General features: G+C 65.5%; 1 protein-coding gene across 2 annotated transcripts; it reads right to left on the bottom strand.

Annotated features, from left to right (window-relative positions):
- Positions 1 to 471: 471 nt before the first annotated feature.
- Positions 472 to 20,148, bottom strand: ARSA (arylsulfatase A). Of its 2 annotated transcripts, XM_073329063.2 has the most exons (9): positions 20,099 to 20,148; positions 16,957 to 17,295; positions 8,139 to 8,379; positions 6,667 to 6,885; positions 5,394 to 5,563; positions 4,048 to 4,172; positions 3,342 to 3,469; positions 2,651 to 2,753; positions 472 to 2,522 (listed from the first exon to the last, which is right to left on the bottom strand). In XM_073329063.2, the coding sequence occupies exons 2-9, from the start codon at positions 17,184 to 17,186 to the stop codon at positions 2,218 to 2,220; spliced, it is 1,521 nt and encodes a 506-aa protein (XP_073185164.2). In that variant the 5' UTR covers positions 17,187 to 17,295; positions 20,099 to 20,148; the 3' UTR covers positions 472 to 2,217. The 2 variants fall into 2 exon arrangements, with proteins under 2 accessions (XP_073185164.2, XP_073185165.2); XM_073329064.2 differs by lacking the exon at positions 20,099 to 20,148 and having other exon boundaries at positions 16,957 to 17,386.
- Positions 20,149 to 20,652: the final 504 nt, after the last annotated feature.

Raw genomic sequence — 20,652 nt, 5'->3', positions numbered from 1 at the left:
TCTGTTAGTCTTTAAGGTGCCACCGGACTCCTGGTTGTCCAATCTATGCTCATCCTGGAGGCATTAGAGCCATTCACATGGCTACCCCCTTGGCTTTGGATAGGATAAGAGACCTTACGATCCAACTGTAATCCTGCCGTTACTTTTACTGGTTCACTATCACCATACAAAAGAAGAAGAATCCCACCTAGTGTGTTGTTGTTCTGCCCAGGCAGGCCTGCTCTGGTTCACAGCCTTTGTTCACACTGCTAGTTATGCCTAGGGCTCCAGCAAGGCCTACACGGGCTACTGCAAGCCCTGCTCTTTCCCTCTGCAGGCTACAATTTACACACCCCACCTTATCACATGCAAGTGCCCAGTCCCTTATCTTCTGCACACGCACAATGTACACCCATTCGCTGCTTCTCTGGAAGCAGCGCACCCCCGTTTACTGGCATCGCTTCAGTTCAACACAAGGCACCTAGACGTGTCTACAGTAAAACCGGTTTCAGTTTATTTAACAGAGCTCGAGTTACAGATTCAAATAAAAGCAAGGAAACATGAGGTTACAGGTAAAAGAAAAACATAAAACGTAATCTAGAGCCTGGACTTGTTAACAAGTCCCTTTCCTGTCTAAGAAGGCATTTGTCATCCAGTGGCCAGGGTGTCCAGCGCTTCTCCAGTCCAGAGCACAGGGACCTACTTTTCAGGAGACATTCCCGTGACAGAGTCCCCTCTGTAATGGATAACATCTTGTGCCCTTTCTTCTTCTCTTATACACCCCCAGACTTGGTCTCTCCTCATTACCTGCAGCTCAGCCCTGAGGGTCCCCATGGCAGTCTCTCTTCTTGGGGTTCTTTTGTCTTTGTCAGTGCTGTGGCCTGGATCCTGTCCAGACTGTAAACACAGGTCTGAGCTGGGTCGGAAAGCACTGACTGGCCTCACTCTTGAGTTTGCCAAGACCCATCCCACCACAGGTGATGTGCTTCTGCCCCAGTTGTTGTGGAACACAATATTTGACATTTTACATCTCAGAATATTTCCTGTACAAACGTCCCGCAAGACCCATGGCAATCAGCTGGCTTAGCTCAGCAGTGACCACACACGACCCACCCTCCCTTCGGCAAAGCACTGAGAAGCTGGTAAAGCCACAGGGGTAACATGCGAGTCTGGGCACGCCAGCATCATAGGCTCGTACTTGGCCATTCTCTGCAGGATGCCAGCAGCTACCTCCTCCCCCTGGGTATCCCAAGCAGCCGCCCTAGGCCACTGCTCATCTCGCAGCTCTCACTCCCCAGGTGGGAGCACTGCCAAGAGGGCTCAGGACTAGGGCTTTTCGGCATGAGCTCTGGGTTGGGAACCCTGGCTCCTTGGCCTGCCGGTGCACACAGCCCTGGTCACACCTACCCACAGACTGCAAACACTGGTTAGCCTGGAGGGCACTCCATGGCCTCATTTCTCCTTATGTCACCCTTTAAACAAGAACAAGTCTTCTCCCAGAGCCATGGCTGGCTGCATCCATGCAGGTGAAGGGGCCTGCCCGGAGCTCTGCACAGCTCCTCTCCTGACTGCAGTCACCCGTCAGTCCACTATCCACATGCTCAGGGCCAAGCACCCTGTCTGCTGCTGGCCCTGATCCTGGCCTCGCACCCCACACTCCGCCTCTGTGCCAGTATTGATATGGCCTTGGCCCTCACTGCTGTGCCAGGGCACAGGGACTACAACCAGCCTTCCCAGAGCTGGGCGCGCTCCGCGCCCTGGCCTTCCCGCTCCAGCAGTCTGGTACCGCCGGGGCCCCTGCTGTCTGCACTGGGGTTCTGAGGGTACGCCCTTTGCTTTGTTCCAGGGCCCAGTGGACTCCGGAGGGCTCAGTGCGTCCCTGGCGAGAGCTGAGGTTTGTGTCAAATGGCCGAAGACTTGCAGTGCAGAGATAAAATACCTCCCGCACAGGAGTGCCCCTTCCCCTCCTAGCTGCTCACCCCATGCAGCCAGCATGTAGGGACCTCAGCGTCAGGCCTGGGGGGTGGGAGTCCGGGGGCAGCTCCACCGGTTAGGGAAGCAGCCTAACGCAGCGCGCCCAGCTGCAGACAGGTTTGGGGAGAGCAGCAGGGAGGCCAACGCGGGGACTTTCGAGAGTGGTAGCAGAGGGACTGGCACAGCAGCAGGAGGTTTTCGAAGAGCAGGGGGGTTCCAAGCAGGGGCAAGGGGAAAGTTAGAGGGTGCAATGCAGCAGGGAGGTTAGGGGCAGTGGCAACAGGAAGGCTTGGGGGTGCAGTGGGGGGCGCAGCAGGGCTGGAGGGCAGGGTCAGTGCCCTTCCTTATCTGGCTTTCCCCAAACTCCATGTGCTGGTCAAAGAGCACCTTGTGCTGCTTGATCTCCTTCAGCACCTGCAGCACCTCCGGCCCCACGGCACCGCCCTCCAGCAGGTTATAGTTCTCTGCAGGGTCAGCCTCCAGGTCAAAGAGTAGTGGGGGCTCATGGGGCGTCAGGGGCGCTAGCCCGTGGCAGTCCGGGTCAGGGGTCGTCCCGCTCTGTAAGGAACCTGGGAGACAAATGCAAACAGCTGAAGCCACCTTCCCTCAGCCTGGGTCCCCAAAGCTGGACTGGAACCACAACCAGAGCCCTGACAAGGATGCAGGTCCCCCATTCCGCCCCCAAGGAGGATGCTACCTTGTGTGAAGAAATGGGCCTTGTGCTTCCCGTATCTGATGGCAAAGACGCCAAGCTGGTCGCTGGGGCTGGACGGGTAATAGATCATCATCTGCCGCGGACTCTGTGTGAGCAACCAGAGGCAGAGTCATATGGGGCCATGGCCGAGCCATGTATAGGGAGGGAGGGGCAGTGGCTAAGCCATGGCCGGGCCAGTGGCCGTGGACAGGGAAGGAGACAGGACAGGACAGGAGCCAGTGGAAGGAGATGGGATGTGGTGGCACCGAGCCATGGCGGGGACAGGCCAGGTGCCAGGCCAGTGGCCACACAGGGGGAAGGAGACAGGCCAGGCCAGGAGCCGGGCCAGTGGCCATGGACAGGGAAGGAGGGGGACAGGCCAGTGCCATGCAGGGGGAAGGAGACGGGATGGGGTCTCAGAGGCCGGGCTCTAGCCCAAGCCAAATGTCTACCCTGCAGTGCTAGAGCTCCGCAGCCCAAGCCCCAGGAGCCCGTGCCAGCTGACCGGGGCTCAGACTCGGTGCTGCATTGGTTCCTGCAGTGAAGACGGCCCCTGAGTCACCCCCCGCCCCCCCCCGGGCAGACAGTGTGCGGAGCAGCCACTGGCAAGGGCAGCCTGTCAGACACTGGGGCCCCCCCGATCGACACCCCTCCTTGCAGCGTAACCGTGGCAGCATTGGCTCAGGGCACTCACCTTCCCCCCTCCAAAGAGCACCGGGCTCAGGTCGTAGCCGTCCAGCGGGACACTGGGAAGAGGCACCCCGGCCAGGGCAGCCAGGGTTGGCAGGACGTCCAGGGTGCTGGCCATCTCATGGGTCACGCCTGGCACCAGGCCACGGGCACGAGGAGAAAAGTTCGGGTGCCGTCAGGCCCCAGCGATAACTCCCATCGTCCCTCGAGCACGCTGACACCCTCCTCCCCACCGCCCACGCGCTCCCCCAACTCCCAGAGCCCCTCCCTCTCCCAGGAGGGCCCCCAACCTCCCGGGACAGGGGGATTCGCCCTGGGGCCTGGAGCAGAGGGGCTGAGAGGGCCTGGGGCAACAGCCTCCTCTGCCCAGAATTTGGGGTGCCAGGCCTACAGACACCCCCCCAGCCATAGGTACGCGTTGTCCCCCCCCACGTTCCCCTCCACAGGGGTGAGGCCTTTGGATCCTCTGCCCCTCCAGCTCCGCACACTCCCTGGTTATCTCCGCACGCCAAGCAGGAGTATGGGGAAGGCTGATCTCACTGGGCCCTGCACAGCCCCCCAGAGCTGTAGTTTCGGCCTGTCCATCGTAGTCTCCTCCCAGGCCGTGCGGAGACTGAGGGGCCTCCAGGCAAAGGTGGACCCAGGTCCTGCTGTCCAGGCACCAGCACTGCCAGGCACCGCAGAGCGGCTGTGAGCAATGCCAGGCTTACCCGGGGAGATCCGGCCTGGCCAATAAGCCACCGCGGGCTCCCGCATCCCGCCCTCGTACGTCGTTCCCTTTCCGCACTTCAGGAGGCCCGAGCTGCCCCCACGGGCCATTCGCATGGTCTCGGGGCTGCAGGGAAGGGGAGAGTGCCCATCAGCGAGCACACAGGTTAACACGGCCCTGCCACGGGTGGTGCTGGCCCGGACCCGGCTGGGGGCCACGCTGCCCCTTCCCAGCCAGCTCCCTGCGGGCACCACAGCCCCACTGTGTGTCCGTAGGGAAGGGCACAGCCAGGCTGGTGGAGACCCTTGGCTCTCGGGTCCCACAGGCGGCTCTGGCCGAGGAGCGAGGCAGGGCAGGCCAGCGGTCGTCCAGAGGGAGCCTGGAGGGATGATCATGTTCCAGCACTGGGCTGGGGATGTCCCTCGCCTGAGAAGTGGGGGTGTGGGCAGGGCCTTCCCCACCCTACTGCTCCCCCCTGCACAGCCCCGAGAGAGCACAGGGAGCCGTGGGGGTGGGGCAGGGGGGAGCACGCTGAGCAGCCTTACAACTTGAAATCAGATCAACTCCATAACTTACAAGTCATTCCAAATGTCCCCCACCCTGAAGGTCCCTGTCACCCCCTGCCCCAAGCACCCCGTATCCCTGGGCCCCATCCCCACCTGCCCCCAACCCCCGCAACACCCCCTGAAACCTCCACCCTCAAGCACCCCAAATCCCCCTGTCACGGAGTGTGGGGGAGTCCAGGCCCTGCACCCCTCTTCCTGGGATCCACTGAGACTCTCAGCCAGCCAGTAAAACAGAAGGTTTATTGGACAACAGGAACAGTCCCAAACAGAGCTTGTGGGTACAACCAGGACCCCTCAATCACGTCCTTCTGGGGGAGCAGGGAGCTTAGACCCCAGCCCTGGGGTTCCCTGTGTTCCTCCACCCAGCCCCAAACTGAAACTAAACCCACCCAGCAGGTTCCCTGCTGCAGCCTCTGTTCACATTCCTGGGCGGAGGTGTCACCTCCCCCTCCCCCTCCTGGCTCAGGTGACAGGCTCTCAGGTCTCCCATCCCCAGGGCACATTCCCAGGTCAACACTCCCCACTCCCTGCTGAGTCACATCGTCACACCCCCTGCCCCATCCGCCCCAAACACCCCCTGAAACCTCCTTGCTCCATCCCCACCTCCCCGCAACCTCCCCAGCACTTCTCAAATCCCCCTGCCTAATCCCCAACGCCCCCAGCACCCCTATATCCCTGAGAGTCCTGCTCCCACCCCTGACCCCACGCTCAGCCCCACAGCCTCCCATCCCTGGGCAGACGTGGCGGGGCGGGGGCGGCTCCCCAGCTCGCTCACACTCACCCATTGTCCGCGGTGAAGAAGACCAGCGTGTTCTCCTCCAGGCCGTTCTCCTGCAGTGCCTGGAGCAGGAGCCCCACTGAGCCGTCCAACTCCATGAGGGCATCCCCAAAGGGACCCCGCAGCGACTGGCCCACGTACTCCTGGCTCCCAAACTGGGGGTAGTGGGTGTGCTGGGCAAAGGAGCAGACAGTGAGAGGGGATCCCTGCAGCAGACTGCAGAGCTAGGACCAGCTACCTCTCCCAGCAGAGCTGGGGGCTGCCAGGCCGGGGAGGAAGCTGTGGGGGCTTTTCCCTTCCTCCGGGGATCAAGCGGGAGCCATTCATCGTGCTGCAGGAGGGGGGGTACAGGTGCCCCCTTGCCCTGCCCCCCAGTATCTCTAGGCCTACCCACCACCGCCCCAAGCCGTGCCCAGCCATCCCCACCACCCCTACCCCACTTACTCCCTCCCCGACACATCCAGGTGCCTGCACCTACCCTCCTGTGACAAAGCGGGACTGTTCTTAATGTTTCCTCTGAATAGTGTAGGGGTGCCTCAGTTTCCCCTAGGCAGTTCTTAAGTATCTAGGGGGTGGGATAAGGGTGTATAATCCTTGCAGAGCCCTAGAGGGCAGGTGTGTGCAGGGGCCTGGACACAGAGAATGGCCGACACCCTGTTTCCTGGCAACTGACGGCCTGGGCCCTTCCCCCCTGCAAGGTGAGAGCTAAAGGGTTGGAGAACAAAGGAATCAGGTGACCTCCTGGCCCGGGAAAGAGACAAAGCCCAGAGGAGGAGGGGCTGGAGGGAGTTTCAGTTTGGGGCTGGCTGGGGACATGGAGTGAAGGGCAGACGTGTTTGTCTGGCTCACTGCCCCCCAAATGGACCCAGCTGAGGGGTCCCGTTCTCTGCACCTGCAAGCTCTGTGTTAGACCATGTTCCCGCCATCTAATAAACCTTCTGTTTTACTGGCTGGCTGAGAGTCACGTCTGACTGCGGAGTTGGGGGGCAGGACCCTCTGGCTTCCCCAGGAGCCCCACCTGAGTGGACTCGCTGGGGGGAAGCGCACGGAGGGGCAGAGGAGGCTGAAGGCTCCGAGGTCAGACCCAGGAAGGTGGAAGCCGGGTGAGCTGTGTGTCCTGAAGACAGGCTGCTCCCCGAGAGGAGACTTCCCCAGCGTCCTGCCTGGCTTCGTAGGGAGCAGCTCCAGAGCATCGCCCGGGGACTCTGTGACTCCTCCATCCTGGCCAACCCCGAGGTGCCCATGCCCACCCCAGGCTGCCAGCCCCAGCACCTACATGGGACGCGTAGTAGAGCAAGAAGGGGTGGCCCCGGCGGGCACAGTCGGCAATGAAGTCACGAGAGAACTTGTTGTAGCGTGACACCAGCTGGGGGAAGGCGAGCGGCTGCTGCAGGATGCTCTGGTTTAGGAACAGCGGGACGGGCACCACGCCCTGGTCGCACGTCCCAAAGCACTTGGTGTCTGGGGGGAAGCAGGTGAGATTCTGGCAGGGGCCCTGGAGCGAGAGGAGAGAACGCTCTGCATCCCCACCTGGCAGGCAGCAGGTACCAGCCCCCCATATGAGCTCCCCCCGAGACGCAGGCACATACCCAGTGCCCCAAGGACGAGGCTCCACTCCCACCCAATGACCAGTTCGCACCCCCAAATCACTCTGGAGACTAGCACTCCTCACATACCCCCAGAGACCAGGACCCATTCCCTACAGCACCCCACAACCCAACCCTTCCCCAGGGGCCCGGACCCCATCCCACCCCCCTACAGCAACCCCTCCCCCACAGCACCCCACAACCCAACCCTTCCCCAGGGGCCCGGACCCCATCCCACCCCCCTACAGCAACCCCTTCCCCACAGCACACCACAACCCAACCCTTCCCTAGGAGCGTGGACCCCATCCCACCCCCCTACAGCAACCTGGATTCCCTCCTTCCCCACAGCACCCCAAACCCAACGCTCCCCCAGGGGCCTGGGACTAGATCCCCCCAGCCCAGGCTGGCACGCCCCCCTCCCCCACCTCACAGGGACAAGGCCCCATTATTCCCTTTGTGCAGCACACCAGGGACTGGCCAGGCATAACCCCCCCCCCCCCCCCCGCCAGGAAATGTGAACACTTCTGGGTTATTGGCATACACTGACTCCACCAGGAAAGGGGGAGCCCAGACTGCCCCGCCCGGCCCCATATCCACCTACTCCCCAGACACTGACCCAGCCATCCCTCCCAACTCCACTCACCCTGCCCATGCCCGCCTCCAGCCACTGACCCACCCTGCCCCCCATTCACCCAGCCTGTGCCCCCCAAAGACACAGATCCAGCCTGCCTCACCCATCCCCCAAGACACTGACCCAACCATCCCTCCCAACCCCCATCCACCCAGTCCCTATTCACCCAGCGCCTGCACCCCCAAGACACAGACACAGCCTGCCTCACCCAGCACCCCATCCACCCAGCCCAGCCCCCACTCCAGAGAGATCCAGACCCTGCAAGCCCTAGCCTCCTGCCAGCCCAGCCACGCCCCCAGCACCCCATTCAGCTCCCCCTCTGACCCCCCGGCCCAGCCTGGATCCCCTCCCAGCCACCGCCAGCCTTCTGATCCAACTCCCTCAAGCACCATCCCAAATCAGCCCTCGGACCCCCAGGGTACCTCCCCCAGGCACTGTACCGATACCTTCCTGGCCCCACAACATGCTCCCAGCCCTGCAAGGGGGCCAGGACACCCCCCAGCCCTGTGCCCCAGGATGCCAGAAGCTCACCTGGTCGTGGGAGTAGGGCACCCCCAGGAAGTGGTCAAAGCCCTGGTGGATGGGCAGGAAGGAGCCATTGGCCCCCAGTCCCAGGTGCCATTTGCCGACCATGGCTGTGGCATAGCCCCGAGCCTTCAGCACTTCCGCGATGGTGACCTCGGACAGTGGGAGGCCTCCCCGGGAGCCGGGGTAGAACACGCCGGGGTAAACCCCGGAGCGTGTCTGGTACCGACCTGTCAACAGGGCCGCCCTGGGAATGAGAGGAGCCGAGAAAAGCTGGAGCAGCCGGAGGAGTCCTGTGCCCATGCCCATACGAGCTGCCGAGCCCCCAGCTCAGCCCAGCACAGTCCCTTGGGTTGACAAGCCTCCAGCCCAGCCCTGAGCCATGGGGCTGCCAAGCCCCTGGCCAAGCCTAGGAGAAAGAAGCCTAGTTGAGCCCCTGGAGGGAGATGTTTTGTTCAGTGGTACCAACACCCCATGGCAAGGGAAGGCTGGTGCTCAGTGGGCTGACACCCCTCTCTCCCCATCCCCGGCTGAGTTCACATCCCTCCGACACAGACCCCGCTTCCCAGCTCCCTTTCTGTTCATTAACCCCCAGCCCCCGGTTGGGGCATCAGCAGAGCCTGGCGGAGCCCAGGGTTCCCGGACGCCTTCCCTGATGAGCACTCGGCTCTCAAACGCTGGCCCTAGGCCCCGGCTAGTCTGCTAGGGGATCCAGCTCCAGCTGGCCCTGGCCTCTGCCAGATCCAGGTGCCCAGCCTCAGCCACTCTGGGGCCTGTCTCCTCCTCTCAGCTTTCGAGCACACATCTGCATCCACTGCTCCTCCTCTGCTCTACAGACCATTGGTCCTGGCCACCCTCAATCTGCCCCCACCGATGATAATTCACATGGAGCGCTCTTGGGCCTTGCTCCATACCATCCCTCCATCTCCTCGTTTGTCAGCCATGGCTCAGACACCAAGCTTGGCTGGTCTGTCAACCGTCATCCTGCCCACTGCAGCTGTTGGGAACTCGACTCTCCAAAGACCTAGTAGCACGATGTCGGGAGAAGTAGCGCTCCCTGACCGGCCCACAACCTCATCAACATTGTCCAAGTTACCTAGCTGTCTCCCTTCCTTCCTAGGAAGCACACAGGTCTCAGCCCTATAAAACAACAGGCCTCAGAGTGTGTTCGTACGGCTAAGCTGAGCCTTTCCCAGCAGCTCTTTGGAACGGAAAATGCTCTGCAGAGATGGAGACATCCCCATGACTTGGTTTCCTCCTCCTCCAAGTGTTATAGGAAGTACAGTTCCTAGGTACGGTACATAACCTGCCTGACTTGTTCTCTGAACTGCTAGGTAAGAGCTAGCCAAGAGCTCCTTGTCTTCTTCCAGCCAGACATTTGGTTTTACCATCACTGATCTAAAAGTCTTTTTCTTGCCACTTCTGTCACGTCTCCAGTCCCCTTTGTGCCACTTCACCTGTCCTCGTGCGACAGCCAGGCCATCCGTAGCACCAAAGAGTCAGTGCAGACCACTGAGTCACCCACCCGTTCTGGAATCGTACCACATTTCCCGTGGCCATGTTAGAGTCCCAGGGATCACGTCTCTCCCTGCCTTAGCCCAGCACTGATGTCACAGGGATGGTATTGAACCTGCTGCTGAATGGCAAATACACAATTGGACCATCCTTATCAGAGATTACAAACAGCTGCGCTGCAGCCCACAGGCCATCCCAGGATACGCTACTATGTGCTGCCTTCTCCTACACAGGACTATTCCCACCTTAAAATACCTCACTCCTCCCACCACTGCCTTTCAAGCTCCAGCCCGGCTTCCTGCAGCCTGCTCCGTCGCCCTCACCCTGCCTTTCCAAATCCTGCCAGCTCCACTGTCATGCCCCACACGCTGCGCACGCCCCATCTCTCCTCCTGCACCAGCTCTGTAAACTCCCCGCTGCCGTGCCCCATCTCTCCCTCTGCACCAGCACTGCAAACTCCCCACTGGCTCCACGCTGCCGTGCCCCACATGCTGCGCACGCCCCATCTCTCCCTCTGCACCAGCTCTGCAAACTCCCCGCTGGCTCCACGCTGCCGTGCCCCACACGCTGCGCACGCCCCATCTCTCCCTCTGCACCAGCACTGCAAACTCCCCACTGGCTCCACGCTGCCGTGCCCCACACGCTGCGCACGCCCCATCTCTCCCTCTGCACCAGCACTGCAAACTCCCCACTGGCTCCACGCTGCCGTGCCCCACACGCTGAGCATGCCCCATCTCTCCCTCTGCACCAGCACTGCAAACTCCCCACTGGCTCCACGCTGCCGTGCCCCACACGCTGCGCACGCCCCATCTCTCCCTCTGCACCAGCACTGCAAACTCCCCACTGGCTCCACGCTGCCGTGCCCCACACGCTGAGCATGCCCCATCTCTCCCTCTGCACCAGCTCTGCAAACTCCCCGCTGGCTCCCCGCTGCCGTGCCCCATCTCTCCCTCTGCACCAGCACTGCAAACTCCCCACTGGCTCCACGCTGCCGTGCCCCACACGCTGCGCACGCCCCATCTCTCCCTCTGCACCAGCACTGCAAACTCCCCACTGGCTCCACGCTGCCGTGCCCCACACGCTGAGCATGCCCCATCTCTCCCTCTGCACCAGCTCTGCAAACTCCCCGCTGGCTCCCCGCTGCCGTGCCCCATCTCTCCCTCTGCACCAGCTCTGTAAACTCCCCACTGGCTCCACGCTGCCGTGCCCCACACGCTGAGCATGCCCCATCTCTCCTCCTGCACCAGCTCTGCAAACTCCCCGCTGCCGTGCCCCATCTCTCCCTCTGCACCAGCACTGCAAACTCCCCGCTGGCTCCCCGCTGCCGTGCCCCATCTCTCCCTCTGCACCAGCACTGCAAACTCCCCACTGGCTCCCCGCTGCCGTGCCCCACACGCTGAGCATGCCCCATCTCTCCCGCTGCACCAGCTCTGCAAACTCCCCACTGGCTCCACGCTGCCGTGCCCCACACGCTGCGCATGCCCCATCTCTCCCGCTGCACCAGCTCTGCAAACTCCCCGCTGGCTCCCCGCTGCCGTGCCCCATCTCTCCCTCTGCACCAGCACTGCAAACTCCCCGCTGGCTCCACGCTGCCGTGCCCCACACGCTGCGCACGCCCCATCTCTCCCTCTGCACCAGCTCTGCAAACTCCCCGCTGGCTCCCCGCTGCCGTGCCCCATCTCTCCCTCTGCACCAGCACTGCAAACTCCCCACTGGCTCCACGCTGCCGTGCCCCACACGCTGAGCATGCCCCATCTCTCCCTCTGCACCAGCTCTGCAAACTCCCCACTGGCTCCACGCTGCCGTGCCCCACACGCTGCGCATGCCCCATCTCTCCTCCTGCACCAGCTCTGTAAACTCCCCGCTGCCGTGCCCCATCTCTCCCTCTGCACCAGCACTGCAAACTCCCCACTGGCTCCAAGCTGCCGTGCCCCACACGCTGAGCATGCCCCATCTCTCCCTCTGCACCAGCTCTGCAAACTCCCCGCTGGCTCCCCGCTGCCGTGTCCCATCTCTCCCTCTGCACCAGCACTGCAAACTCCCCACTGGCTCCACGCTGCCGTGCCCCACACGCTGCGCACGCCCCATCTCTCCCTCTGCACCAGCTCTGCAAACTCCCCACTGGCTCCACGCTGCCGTGCCCCACACGCTGCGCATGCCCCATCTCTCCCTCTGCACCAGCTCTGCAAACTCCCCGCTGGCTCCCCGCTGCCGTGCCCCATCTCTCCCTCTGCACCAACACTGCAAACTCCCCACTGGCTCCACGCTGCCGTGCCCCACACGCTGCGCACGCCCCATCTCTCCCTCTGCACCAGCTCTGCAAACTCCCCACTGGCTCCCCGCTGCCGTGCCCCATCTCTCCCTCTGCACCAGCACTGCAAACTCCCCACTGGCTCCACGCTGCCGTGCCCCATCTCTCCCTCTGCACCAGCACTGCAAACTCCCCACTGGCTCCCCGCTGCCGTGCCCCATCTCTCCCTCTGCACCAGCACTGCAAACTCCCCACTGGCTCCCCGCTGCCATGCCCCGTCTCTCCCTCTGCACCAACACTGCAAACTCCCCACTGGCTCCCAGCTGCCGTGCCCTGTCTCTCCCTCTGCACCAACACTGCACACTCCCCACTGGCTCCCAGCTGCCGTGCCCCATCTCTCCCTCTGCACCAACACTGCAAACTCCCCACTGGCTCCCAGCTGCCATGCCCTGTCTCTCCCTCTGCACCAACACTGCAAACTCCCCACTGGCTCCACGCTGCCGTGCCCCACATGCTGCGCACGCCCCATCTCTCCCTCTGCACCAGCTCTGCAAACTCCCCGCTGGCTCCACGCTGCCGTGCCCCATCTCTCCCTCTGCACCAACACTGCAAACTCCCCACTGGCTCCACGCTGCCGTGCCCCACACGCTGCGCACGCCCCATCTCTCCCTCTGCACCAGCTCTGCAAACTCCCCACTGGCTCCCCGCTGCCGTGCCCCATCTCTCCCTCTGCACCAGCACTGCAAACTCCCCACTGGCTCCACGCTGCCGTGCCCCACATGCTGCGCACGCCCCATCTCTCCCTCTGCACCAGCTCTGCAAACTCCCCGCTGGCTCCCCGCTGCCGTGCCCCACACGCTGCACACGCCCCATCTCTCCCTCTGCACCAGCACTGCAAACTCCCCACTGGCTCCCCGCTGCCGTGCCCCATCTCTCCCTCTGCACCAGCACTGCAAACTCCCCACTGGCTCCCCGCTGCCGTGCCCCATCTCTCCCTCTGCACCAGCACTGCAAACTCCCCACTGGCTCCCCGCTGCCGTGCCCCATCTCTCCCTCTGCACCAGCACTGCAAACTCCCCACTGGCTCCCCGCTGCCATGCCCCGTCTCTCCCTCTGCACCAACACTGCAAACTCCCCACTGGCTCCCAGCTGCCGTGCCCTGTCTCTCCCTCTGCACCAACACTGCACACTCCCCACTGGCTCCCAGCTGCCGTGCCCCATCTCTCCCTCTGCACCAACACTGCAAACTCCCCACTGGCTCCCAGCTGCCATGCCCTGTCTCTCCCTCTGCACCAACACTGCAAACTCCCCACTGGCTCCCAGCTGCCGTGCCCTGTCTCTCCCTCTGCACCAACACTGCACACTCCCCACTGGCTCCCAGCTGCCGTGCCCTGTCTCTCCCTCTGCACCAACACTGCAAACTCCCCACTGGCTCCCAGCTGCCGTGCCCCATCTCTCCCTCTGCACCAACACTGCAAACTCCCCACTGGCTCCCAGCTGCCGTGCCCTGTCTCTCCCTCTGCACCAACACTGCAAACTCCCCACTGGCTCCCAGCTGCCGTGCCCTGTCTCTCCCTCTGCACCAACACTGCAAACTCCCCACTGGCTCCCAGCTGCCGTGCCCTGTCTCTCCCTCTGCACCAGCACTGCACACTCCCCATTGTTTTCACTGTGCAATGCCCCACACGCTGCACACGCCCCATCTCTCCCTCTTCACCAGTACCACAAACTCCCCACTGGCTCCCAGCTGCCGTGCCCCACACGCTGCTTACGCCCCATCTCTCCCTCTGCACCAGCGCTGGAAACTCACACAAATCGATCAGTTTTGGCCCCTCTCTAGGTCATCTCGCCATGGCTCAGAAGGTTCCAGCCTTCACACAATGCTGGGGAAGCAAAAACCCAAAGCAACATTGTGACGTTCTGTACCTCGTGGAACACCCTACACCCCCACGTTCATACTTATAAAATGATTGTGTGGTACCCAGTGCAAAGTTTGTCATGTCAGGTGTCTTGGGAAGGCTCATGATGCACTGAGCATGGTTGCTATAGTGATGTTATAGTAATTGTTGTTGCTGTAATGTTACAGGTTATAATTCCCTGTATATAGTTATGAGGCTGAAAATGTGCCCTCATGGCTTAAAATAAGCCCACTCAAAAACTCTCTAAGAGCAGAGGGGCAGTTCACACCTCATCAAGGCACCTACGGGACAAACCCAGCCCAGTCTCACAGGAACAAAGGACACTGGCCTAGGCAGCAGCAAAGGATCTGTTGGACGCTCAAGTGAGTCACCCCCCTTCCCTTGGTCAGCCAGTGACTACAATGAGATAATGCTCACCTGACTCTGAAGGGAGTGGGGGGCAAAGCCAAGAGGGAAGAAAGGACATGATAAAAGGGAGAGACGTTTGCCATGCTCTTCCTCTCTCTTCCACCTCCATCTACAGACATCACCACCACCAAGCGACCGAAGCGCTGATCAAAGGGAAGAGCCTGGCTAAAGGGCAACCAGCCAGCCTGTGGTGAGAAGCATCTAAGTTTGCAAGGACACTGAAGGTGTTAAAATCAGCTTAGAATGCATTTTGCTTTTATTTCATTTGACCAAATCTGATTTCTTATGCTTTGACTTACAATCACTTAAAATCTCTCTTTGTAGTTAATAACTCTGTTTCTTTATTCTACCTGAAGCAGTGCATTTGGTTTGAAGTGTGTCAGAGGCTCTCCTTGGGAGAACAAGCCTGGTACATATCAATTTCTTTCTTAAACTGAGGAACTCATATAAACTTGCAGCGTCCAGCGGGCATAACTGGACACTACAAGACAGAGGTTCCTGGGATTGTGTCTGGGACAGGAGATATTGGCTAGTGTCATTCAGTTGCACAATCCAAGGAGTGACTGACATGCCAGAGGCCGTGCGTGAACAGCCCAGGAGTGGGGGTTCTCACAGCAGAGCAGGGTAATGCTGGCTCCCAGAGCCAAGGATTGGAGTAACCTAGCAGATTATCGGTCCAGATAGCACCAGAGGGGAATGTCACAAGTGTCTTCTCCCCACTCTGTCCAGCAGCCTTGGGGAAAGTGCCCTAAAAACACCAAGCCCACACCCCACAAGCTCTAGTTTCTACTCTTCCCCAGAAGGCTGCGAACATTTCTGTCCCTTTGTGCAAGCCAAGGCGCTGTACCCTGGGGTAACTCATTCCTCCCCTTGGCACATCAGCTGACACCAGCAGATCTCCCAGCACTTTACAAAGGAGGCGGGAGCTCCATGTGAGACAGGGAAGCTGAATCACAGAGCGAGGAAGGGACTTGCCTGAGGTCACCCAGAGCCAGGAATGGAACCCAGGTCTCCTGCACCCTGGTAAGACCACCCTTCACAAGGTCCCTTCAGGCTGAGCTGGGGCTAGACTCCCCATCTCTCACGCAGCAGTCACAAGGCTCAGCCACGTGGCCACACTGTCTGTCAAGAGCAAATTAGGTGCGAATGTAACATACGCTAGGACCCTGCGGCTCAGTCACCCACTACAGAGAGTGATTTGTGACACTGCTACTTCGCTGGGGGGGCTGGCTCACTCCCTGGAGCTCCAGAGGCTCCAGGTTTCCCAGCCAGAGCTCGTAGGTTCATTCCCCACCTCCCACACCATGCCCCAATAACCCAAATGGGGCGTCATTCCCCTGGCCTGCGCTGCTTGTAACCACTCGATCCTGCTCTGCTCCTGGAATTGACACAAATAATCCCGAGACCCGATGCTCTGCTACGGCGTGCCATTCTTGTGTAACCCGCTGGCAGTGTGTGTTGTGTCTCTTGCAGGGGCTGATCCACACTGAGGGTAAGAGCCTGGTGTCCCACCTCACAATGGGAGAGGTCGGCACTGTAAATCGGAAGATCGTGGACTCAGGCCCGGCAAAAATACATACCTTGGTATGCAAGTTAGCGCCAGCACCCTAGGTGAGTATACACTGCTGAACCGTGTCCTCAGAAGGGAATCTGGGTCTTGTGCTAATACTTGTTTTACTGGTATGGTTAATGGGAGCTACCCCTTTAAGAACAGGGTGAGGCAGACCGTGAGACAGAGACATCGTATGCAGAAAAAAGAACAGGAGGACTTGTGGCACCTTAGAGACTAACCAATTTATTTGAGCATGAGCTTTCGTGAGCCACAGCTCACCTCATCGGATGCATACTGTAGAAAGTATACTGTAGCTCACGAAAGCTCATGCTCAAACAAATTGGTTGGTCTCTAAGGTGCCACAAGTCCTCCTGTTCTTTTTGCGGATACAGACGAGCACGGCTGCTCCTCTGAAACCTGTCTGTACGCACGAAGAGAACGCTGCCTGGACGAGCTTCAGGCTGTGACACTTTTCCTTCCCCGAAAACAGCCTCATTCCCCAGGTGTGACGCTAGCAGCGCTGTGGCCTGGCTGCCTTGGGCTTTGCTCATGAGCTGCACAGATGCCCAGCTGGAGCGCACCAGCCTGAATCCAGCCCAGGAGAAATTTACAGCTGTCCCCGCCTACGGGGCGTGGATGGAAATGAGCTGGAGTTCTGTTTCCCACGTCTCTCTCTCTCACGCACCCCCCGTTCTTTGCAATGAACTGCGAACTCTTGAGGCAGGGACCGTATGCGTCTGTCCGATGTCTGGCATAAGGGGGCCCCAATCTCAGCCAGGTCCTCAAGTGAGAACTCCTGCGGCGAGGGCCAAAGCCGCCGCACCCTACAGCTCCACCTGTCAGACACACACTGGGGGAGGAGGTCAGACGATTTAACCTTTTAAACCATTTCACAGTCTCAAGGCTGGCTGCGTGGCTGTTCGCTCACACAGTGGCTGCCATCGGGGCGGACGTGCAGCTGCCGGCTCCCCCGATCCTGCCTCTGTCTCCCACAGACATTATCATCAGGCCGTTTATCCCGCTCCTGCGGTTCAGTAGGGGGACATCAGACCGCCCCTGTGGCCCCCAATTCAATTCCCTGCTGTTTCTCAGTGCTCTGCCTTCAGAGACCACCAGCCAGTTTACCGCTCTGTCCTGGGAGGGGCTGCAGACTGGGGAGCGGGACACAGCTGGACCTACCGGGAGGGGCTGCAGATCGGGCAGCTGGCATAGAAGTCGGTGAATCTCAGGCCGCTGGCAGCCATCTCGTCCAGGTTGGGCGTGGCTGAGGCGGGGTGCCCATAGCTTCCCAAATCTCCAAACCCCAGGTCATCCGCCAAGATTAACAGGATGTTGGGAGGGCGGGTGGCTGCAGAGAGCAAGACCAGCAGGCCCAGGGGACAGAGGAACCAGACGCCCGCCCACCTCATGTCCCCAGAGGCCCCCCGAGCGTGGACGGGACTGTCTCAGCCGGCCCTGCTCTGCTCACCCGATGCCGCCAGCTGCCCGCTGGCCCGGCGGGGCCGCTCCGCCCACGACCTGCCGGAGAAACACCGCTCAGCGCCCAGCCACGTCTGCGGCGCGCGGGACGATCTCAGCGGGCGGCTTCGAGCGCGGCGGCCGCCTTCCCCCCGGCCCCGGCGGCCAGAGCCGCCGCCGCCTTCCCCCCGGCCCCCGGCCCCGGCCCCGGCCGCCGCCTTCCCCCCGGCCCCCGGCCCCGGCCGCCGCCGCCTTCCCCCCGGCCCCCGGCCCCGGCCGCCGCCGCCTTGGCCCCGGCCCCCGGCCGCCGCCGCCTTCCCCCCGGCCCCCGGCCGCCGCCGCCTTGGCCCCGGCCCCCGGCCCCGGCCGCCGCCGCCTTCCCCCCGGCCCCCGGCCCCGGCCGCCGCCGCCTTCCCCCCGGCCGCCGCCGCCTTCCCCCCGGCCCCGGCCGCCGCCTTCCCCCCGGCCCCGGCCGCCGCCTTCCCCCCGGCCCCCGGCCGCCGCCTTGGCCCCGGCCCCCGGCCGCCGCCTTGGCCCCGGCCCCCGGCCGCCGCCGCCTTCCCCACGGCCCCCGGCCGCCGCCGCCTTCCCCACGGCCCCGGCGGCCAGAGCCGCCGCCTTCCCCCCGGCCCCGGCGGCCAGAGCCGCCGCCTTCCCCCCGGCCCCGGCCGCCGCCGCCTTCCCCCCCGGCCCCCCGCAGCCGCCGCCTTCCCCCCGGCCCTGGCCCCCGGCCCCGGCCGCCGCCTTCCCCCCGGCCCCCGGCCCCCGGCAGCCGCCGCCTTCCCCCCGGCCCCGGCCGCCGCCGCCTTCCCCCCGGCCCCCGCAGCCGCCGCCTTCCCCCCGGCCCCGGCCGCCTTCCCCCCGGCCCCCGGCCCCGGCCGCCGCCGCCGCCTTCCCCCCGGCCCCGGCCCCGGCCGCCGCCGCCTTCCCCCCGGCCCCCGCAGCCGCCGCCTTCCCCCCGCCCCGGCCCCGGCCGCCGCCTTCCCCCCGGCCCCCGGCCCCCGGCAGCCGCCGCCTTCCCCCCGGCCCCGGCCGCCGCCGCCTTCCCCCCGGCCCCGGCCGCCGCCGCCTTCCCCCCGGCCCCCGCCCCCGGCCCCGGCCGCCGCCTTCCCCCCCGGCCCCCGGCCCCCGGCAGCCGCCGCCTTCCCCCCGGCCCCGGCCGCCGCCGCCGCCTTCCCCCCCGGCCCCGGCCCCCGGCAGCCGCCGCCTTCCCCCCCGGCCCCGGCCCCCGGCAGCCGCCGCCTTCCCCCCGGCCCCGGCCCCCCGGCAGCCGCCGCCTTCCCCCCGGCCCCCGGCCCCGCCCCCGCCGCCTTCCCCCCGGGCCCCGGCCCCCGGCCGCCGCCGCCTTCCCCCCCGGGCCCCGGCCCCCGGCCGCCGCCCGCCTTCCCCCCGGCCGCCGCCGCCTTCCCCCCGGCCCCGGCCCCCGGCCGCCGCCTTCCCCCCGGCCCCGGCCCCCGGCCGCCGCCTTGGCCCCGGCCCCCGGCCGCCGCCGCCTTCCCCACGGCCCCCGGCCCCCGGCCGCCGCCTTCCCCACGGCCCCCCGGCCCCCGGCCGCCGCCTTCCCCCCCGGCCCCGGCGGCCAGAGCCGCCGCCTTCCCCCCGGCCCCGGCGGCCAGAGCCGCCGCCTTCCCCCCGGCCCCGGCCCCGGGCGCCGCCGCCTTCCCCCCGGCCCCCGCAGCCGCCGCCTTCCCCCCGGCCCTGGCCCCCGCCCCCGGCAGCCGCCGCCTTCCCCCCGGCCCCGGCCGCCCGCCGCCTTCCCCCCGGCCCCCGCAGCCGCCGCCTTCCCCCCGGCCCCCGCCCCGGCCGCCGCCGCCGCCCTTCCCCCCGGCCCCGGCCCCCGGCCCGCCGCCGCCGCCCTTCCCCCCGCCCCGGCGGCCAGAGCCGCCGCCTTCCCCCCGGCCCCGGCCGCCGCCGCCTTCCCCCCGGCCCCCGCAGCCGCCGCCTTCCCCCCGGCCCTGGCCCCCGGCCCCGGCCGCCGCCTTCCCCCCGGCCCCCGGCCCCCGCCGCCTTCCCCCCGGCCCCGGCCGCCGCCGCCTTCCCCCGGCCCCCCGCAGCCGCCGCCTTCCCCCCGGCCCCCGGCCCCGGCCGCCGCCGCCGCTTCCCCCCGGCCCCGGCCCCGGCGCCGCCGCCGCCTTCCCCCCGGCCCCGCCCCCGGCCGCCGCCGCCGCCTTCCCCCGGCCCCGGCCCCCGCAGCCGCCGCCTTCCCCCCGGCCCCCGCAGCCGCCGCCGCCTTCCCCCCGGCCCCCGCAGCCGCCGCCACTCTGAGATAGCGCCGGCCCCGGCCGCCGCCGCCGCCTTCCCCCCGGCCCCGGCCCCGGCCGCCGCCGCCGCCTTCCCCCGGCCCCGGCCGCCGCCGCCGCCTTCCCCCCGGCCCCGGCCGCCGCCGCCTTCCCCCCGGCCCCCGCAGCCGCCGCCTTCCCCCCGGCCCCCGGCCCCGGCCGCCGCCTTCCCCCCGGCCCCGGCCCCCGGCAGCCGCCGCCTTCCCCCCGGCCCCCGGCCCCGGCCCCCGCCGCCTTCCCCCCGGGCCCCGGCCGCCGCCGCCTTCCCCCCGGGCCCGGCCCCCGGCCCCGGCCCCGCAGCTGGGCGCGGAGCGGCCGTTCTCAGGCTGCCGGGGGGGCTCGGGAGGCTCCCCCCGCCGGGCGCGAGACCCGGGGCAAAGCGGGGCAGGGGGCGGGGCCGGAGCGAGGGGCGGGGCAGGGGGGAGAGCAGGGGAGGGGGCTGGAGCGAGGGGCAGGGCGGGGGGGGGAGAGGAGGGGAGGGGGCCGGAGCGAGAGGAGGGGGCGGGGGCCGGAGCGGGGGGAGGGGGCGGGGCAGGGGGCGGGGGGGGGCTGGAGCGGGGGGGAGGGGGCCGGGCCGCCCTTACCGGCCCCGAGCCTCCTGGGGCAGCCGCTCTACGCCGCGCGCCACCGGCCGTGACGTGGGGGGAGTCACGTGTTCCCGAGGCGGGCTCCCTTAAAGCGGCCGCGCGCGGGGCAGGCGAGATCCTGGGGCGGGGGCGGGGGCGGGGCTCCCGGGGGCGGGGCCCGGGCGGGGGCGGGGCCTGGGCACACACCCATCCCAGCTGTGCCATGGAACAGGCGTGTGCGTCCCCCGTGGGCCGGCCGAGGGGCCCGGCCTGCTGCCCGTGGGATCTTCGCCGTTCGCAGGCAGCCGCCAGCCCCCCGCGCCCCCCGCAGCCCGGGCCAGCGGCACAGCCGGCGAGATTTCCCCGGGCCGGGCCCTGCAGTCGCCCCCCGGGCCACAGGCTGCTGTGACCGCAGAGCGCTGTGCGGGGCAGCGCCTGGCGCAGACCCTGCCGGCACGCTGGGTACCTGCCGGAGCACGCCAAGGCCCCGCACACCGGAGCATGCCAAGGCCCCGCACGCCAGAGCACGCCAAGGCCCCGCACGCCAGAGCACACCAACGCCCCGCACGCCA

Source organism: Lepidochelys kempii, chromosome 1, assembly GCF_965140285.1.
Source record: "Lepidochelys kempii isolate rLepKem1 chromosome 1, rLepKem1.hap1, whole genome shotgun sequence".
In the NCBI taxonomy this organism is placed as follows: domain Eukaryota; kingdom Metazoa; phylum Chordata; order Testudines; family Cheloniidae; genus Lepidochelys; species Lepidochelys kempii.
Note: the sequence above shows the minus strand (reverse complement) of the source record. Positions and strands in the feature narration are given on the sequence as shown.